The 5000-nt window shown below is 45.6% G+C and overlaps 1 protein-coding gene across 1 annotated transcript in view; it reads left to right on the top strand.

Moving 5' to 3' along the window:
* The window catches only part of ttn.2 (titin, tandem duplicate 2), a 363393-nt gene that overhangs the window by 17559 nt on the left and 340834 nt on the right, over window positions 1–5000 (top strand). The window contains exons 9-10 of the mRNA XM_036004140.1: window positions 1635–1751; window positions 4373–4609. Of these exons, the coding sequence (XP_035860033.1) occupies window positions 1635–1751; window positions 4373–4609 (354 nt within the window). The remainder of the gene's footprint in view (window positions 1–1634; window positions 1752–4372; window positions 4610–5000) is intronic.

Raw genomic sequence — 5000 nt, 5'->3', positions numbered from 1 at the left:
TTCCTTCCTTCCTTCCTTCCTAACTACCTTCCTTCTTTCCTTCCTTCCTTCCTTCCTTCCTTCCTTCCTTCCTTCCTTCCTAACTACCTTCCTTCTTTCCTTCCTTCCTTCCTTCCTTCCTTCCTTCCTTCCTTCCTAACTACCTTCCTTCTTTCCTTCCTTCCTTCCTTCCTTCCTTCCTTCCTTCCTAACTACCTTCCTTCTTTCCTTCCTTCCTTCCTTCCTTCCTTCCTAACTACCTTCCTTCCTTCCTTCCTTCTTTCCTTCCTTCCTTCCTTCCTTCCTTCCTTCCTTCCTTCCTTCTTTCCTTCCTTCCTTCCTTCCTTCCTTCCATCCTTCCTTCCTTCCTTCCTTCCTAACTACCTTCCTTCCTTCTTTCCTTCCTTCCTTCCTTCCTTCCTTCCATCCTTCCTTCCTTCCTTCCTTCCTTCCATCCTTCCTTCCTTCCTTCCATCCTTCCTTCCTTCCATCCTTCCTTCCTTCCATCCTTCCTTCCTTCCTTCCTTCTTTCCTTCCTTCCATCCTTCCTTCCTTCTTTCCTTCCTTCTTTCCTTCCTTCCTTCCTTCCTTCCTTCAATCCTTTCTTCCGTCTTTCCTTCCTTCCTTCCTTCCTTCAATTCTTCCCTACGTACTTCCTTCCTTCCTTCCTTCTTTCCTTCATCCCTACTTCCTTCCTTCCTTCCTAACTTCCTTCCTTCTTTCCTTCCTTCCTAACTTCCTTCCTTCCTTCTTTCCTTCCTTCCTTCCTTCCTAACTTCCTTCCTTCCTTCTTTCCTTCCTTCCTAACTTCCTTCCTTCCTTTCTTTCCTTAGGTTAAGTTAGGAAGGAAGGAAGGAAGGAAGGAAGGAAGGAAGGAAGGAAAGAAGGAAGTTAGGAAGGAAGGAAAGAAAGGAAGGAAGGAAGGAAGGAAAGAAGGAAGGAAGGAAGTTAGGAAGGAAGGATGGAAGGAAGGAAGAAAGGAAGGAAGGAAGGAAGGAAGGAAGGAAGGAAGGAATGAATGAGGGAACCTTCTTTCCTTCCTTCCTTCCTTCCTTCCTTCCTAACTTCCTTCCTTCCTAACTTCCTTCCTTCCTTCCTAACTTCCTTCCTTCCTTCCTAACTTCCTTCCTTCCTTCCCTACGTACTTCCTTCCTTCTTTCCTTCCTTCCTAACTTCCTTCTTTCCTTCTTTCCTTCCTTCCTAACTTCCTTCCTTCCTTCCCTATGTACTTCCTTCCTTCTTTCCTTCCTTCCTAACTTCCTTCTTTCCTTCTTTCCTTCCTTCCTAACTTCCTTCCTTCCTTCCCTACGTACTTCCTTCCTTCTTTCCTTCCTTCCTAACTTCCTTCCTTCCTTCCTTCCCTACGTACTTCCTTCCTTCTTTCCTTCCTTCCTAACTTCTTTCTTTCTTTGCCACAAAAACTTGAAAAAAAAAAAAACGCTAAATAGGCCGACAAAAGTGGGAATAATCATTAAAAACATCACATGTGTAATCAATAGCTGCTTAATTCAAACAGGATCTAAACATTCTCTGTCTCCCTCTGTTCACCGGACGTATTTTTACCGTTAAGTCCCACGGTGGTGCAGCGGAAGCGGAGGGACTTCTCTCTTTAAGCGTCTCAGGTTTCTTACGATGAACTCTGTTGGTCACTCCAGATTCAGAGAACAGCAGCGCTCTCCTCCCGCGTGGACGCTGGGCTCGCCACGTCTCCAGCAGTTCCACATTTCACAGTTTCTAAAGTTCCCGTCCCAAAACACGAACCGAGCCACGAGGTAAGAGAGGAGCTGCAGGCCCACCCGCCGGCCATCATCCCAAAACCCTCCCATTACATCATCTTTAACTCCCGCCCATCTTAACGTCCTGTTCTGTGGTGTTATTCACTTCCTGCTCACATCCTAAAATATACATCATCACGTGTTGTTTTCGGAGGCTGCCACAGCGTCACGTTACCTGAGAATGTCTGAATTTCTACTCTTGGGGAAAGTTACGGCTTCTGAACTGGTTGCAGTTCCACTCTGGTTCCACTGGAGGGCGCTCACGGGAGAGTGCAGAATGAATGGAGGTCTATGGAGCTGTACCCCTCAAAATCCACTTTTCTCACGATATAATTTTTTGTCTAGTAATTTGAATGTTGCATTCGAAAGGGGAGGCTAAGAAAATACACACTGCTGGGTGTTAGATTATTTTAAAGTGGCTTTTTTGAGTCTCTTCAGAGAATGTGGATGCCGTCAAGCGGGATCTCTGGTCGAAATCAGTCCTTCACTGACCAATCAGCATTCATTAGCAGAATGCTAGCGTGTTATGGGCAACAACGACTCAACCTGTAGGAAATCAAAAGGACATAAGTACTCGTTCATTCAACTTTCGACCTATAATCCATGTTGAACTTGCAAAAACTACAATCAAATCTGAGATTTCTCAACGACAATCAGGCGAAAAAGACAAATTTAGCCGTCTAGCTCCATAGACTCCCATTCATTTAGCCGTCTAGCTCCATAGACTCCCATTCATTTAGCGGTCTAGCTCCATAGACTCCCATTCATTTAGTGGTCTAGCTCCATAGAGTCCCATTCATTTAGCCGTCTAGCTCCATAGACTCCCATTCATTTAGCCATCTAGCTCCATAGACTCTCATTCATTTAGCGGTCTAGCTCCATAGACTCCCATTCATTTAGCGTCTAGCTCCATAGAGTCCCATTCATTTAGCCGTCTAGCTCCATAGACTCCCATTCATTTAGCCGTCTAGCTCCATAGACTCCCATTCATTTAGCGGTCTAGCTCCATAGACTCCCATTCATTTAGTGGTCTAGCTCCATAGAGTCCCATTCATTTAGCCGTCTAGCTCCATAGACTCCCATTCATTTAGCCGTCTAGCTCCATAGACTCCCATTCATTTAGCGACTAGCTCCATAGACTCCCATTCATTTAGCGACTAGCTCCATAGACTCCCATTCATTTAGTGGTCTAGCTCCATAGACTCCCATTCATTTAGCCATCTAGCTCCATAGACTCCCATTCATTTAGCCGTCTAGCTCCATAGACTCCCATTCATTTAGCGACTAGCTCCATAGAGTCCCGTTCATTTAGCGACTAGCTCCATAGAGTCCCATTCATTTAGCGTCTAGCTCCATAGACTCCCATTCATTTTGCACTGGACCGTGATCACCCCCAGTGGCACTCTGGTGGAACTTCAACCAAATTTGGTCCAATGGGGCTGAATAGGGAGTGGACGGGCTCTCCGTAGACGGGCTCTGGTCACAGCTGTTGTGATCGTACCAAAACCACAAAGGAAAAGTTGTTGTTCTACTAGAAATAGTTTTTAATTTGGCTTTAGTTTTTTGGGGGGTTTCAGTTTGGAATCACCTGGCTAATTCAAAGGGTATCTCCAGCATCTTTCAACCTGTTTCTTTCCCATGTTTTTGTGACTGATGGGAACAACAGTCTCTGAAACTGGTCCAGTGTTAAACAAGAACCAAGCTGTAATCTAACCCTACAGGACTAATGTTCAGCAGCAGTTAGTCACTAACCCACCAGACTCCATGTAAATAATCAGGACTTTTTTCATCGTAAAACAAACTTCATTCAAAGTGGACAGAAACTAAATAAAACTACCAAAAGTCGTCTTGGTTCATCTTTCCACTGTTCCAACAATCACCACTCTGGTTTGGTTGAAATAAACCCTAATTCACCCATTTACATGTGGAGATATGCTGGCTCAATACATGCTAAAAGTAGTGATTATTTACATGGAGTCTGGTGTAAATATGCTGGCTCTATACACGCTAAAAGTAGTGATTATTTACATGGAGTCTGGTGGAGATATGCTGGCTCTATACACGCTAAAAGTCCTGATTATTTACATGGAGTCTGGTGGAAACATGCTGTATCTATACACGCTAAAAGTCCTGATTATTTACATGGAGTCTGGTGTAGTTTGGTGATGGTGATTTCGGGGCTGTTTCATGTTAAACTAAAAGGATCTTACTCTTTAACTAAAAGGTCTATCTCTGTAGGGATCCATCCCATAATGTTGTCAGACACTCTCAGCAGCAACAACAGAACTTTTAGTGGATGCTATCTGCTGCTGAACATTAGTCCTGTAGCGTTACATTACAGCCCGAATTACGGCTGCCCGTTACAGCGTCCTCACTCAATACTGGACACATTTCAAAGATTAGTCACATACGTCACTTAGACACCAATGAATGGGAAAGATAGGGTCCAGGTTATAAAATCAGAAAGAGTAGGTAGGAATATTTGATGGACTTGTGTCTGCAGCCCTGTTAGGCGTTACTCTCACACCCTCCGAGTGGGCGCTTGGTTTGGACGCTCTGTGTTCTGTTTCTGAAGAACGTTAACCAAACGTTAACGCTGTTGTGGTTGGCTCGGCCAGGTTTCCATCGCTGGCTCTGCTATCGCTACTCTGCACAAAGAGCTGTCTTCCTCCTCCGCTGCCAGAAAGATCATCAAGCCCGTCAAGTCTCCCAGTCCGTCTCGCCGGGCGGCAACGGTGCTGGAGGTGCACAGGACGCCAGAGCCCCTCCCTCCGCCGTTTCGAGACGCCAGATATCAGTTTGAGTGTCAGCGGGACGGAGTGAGTGAGGAGGAGTTTGAGGACTGGGAACCTCAGGTTGGTCCGACCCACTCGCTACCCCCCAAATAGAGCTCAGCAGTGAGCTCCGCCTTCTTTAAGCTCTCTGGTTCCGGAAATGATTTCCCCCGTTCACTAAAAATCTGAAGAAATCACACAGCCAAACAATTCTTCCGTGCAGGTGCGTATAGGACAAAAACAAGGACTTGAAGAAGGAGAAAATCCCACACTCCGTTGTGGGATTGTGGGTAGCCTAGTACGTCTTCATGACATCGCCAATAACAGGGTTAGGGTTGATTTCATACGGACTTGTGTCTTCTACAACCTCACAGCTCAGGTCAGTCCGTCTCGGACGGTTCAGACTTTTAGTGCTGATAATCTGAATCCGTACGGAGAAAATACAACGGGGTTTCTACTTCCGGAACCACAC

This window comes from Sander lucioperca, chromosome 8 (assembly GCF_008315115.2).
Source record: "Sander lucioperca isolate FBNREF2018 chromosome 8, SLUC_FBN_1.2, whole genome shotgun sequence".
Classification (NCBI taxonomy): domain Eukaryota; kingdom Metazoa; phylum Chordata; class Actinopteri; order Perciformes; family Percidae; genus Sander; species Sander lucioperca.
The sequence above is the reverse complement of the archived record's forward strand: the minus strand, read 5'-3'. Positions and strand labels throughout refer to the sequence as shown.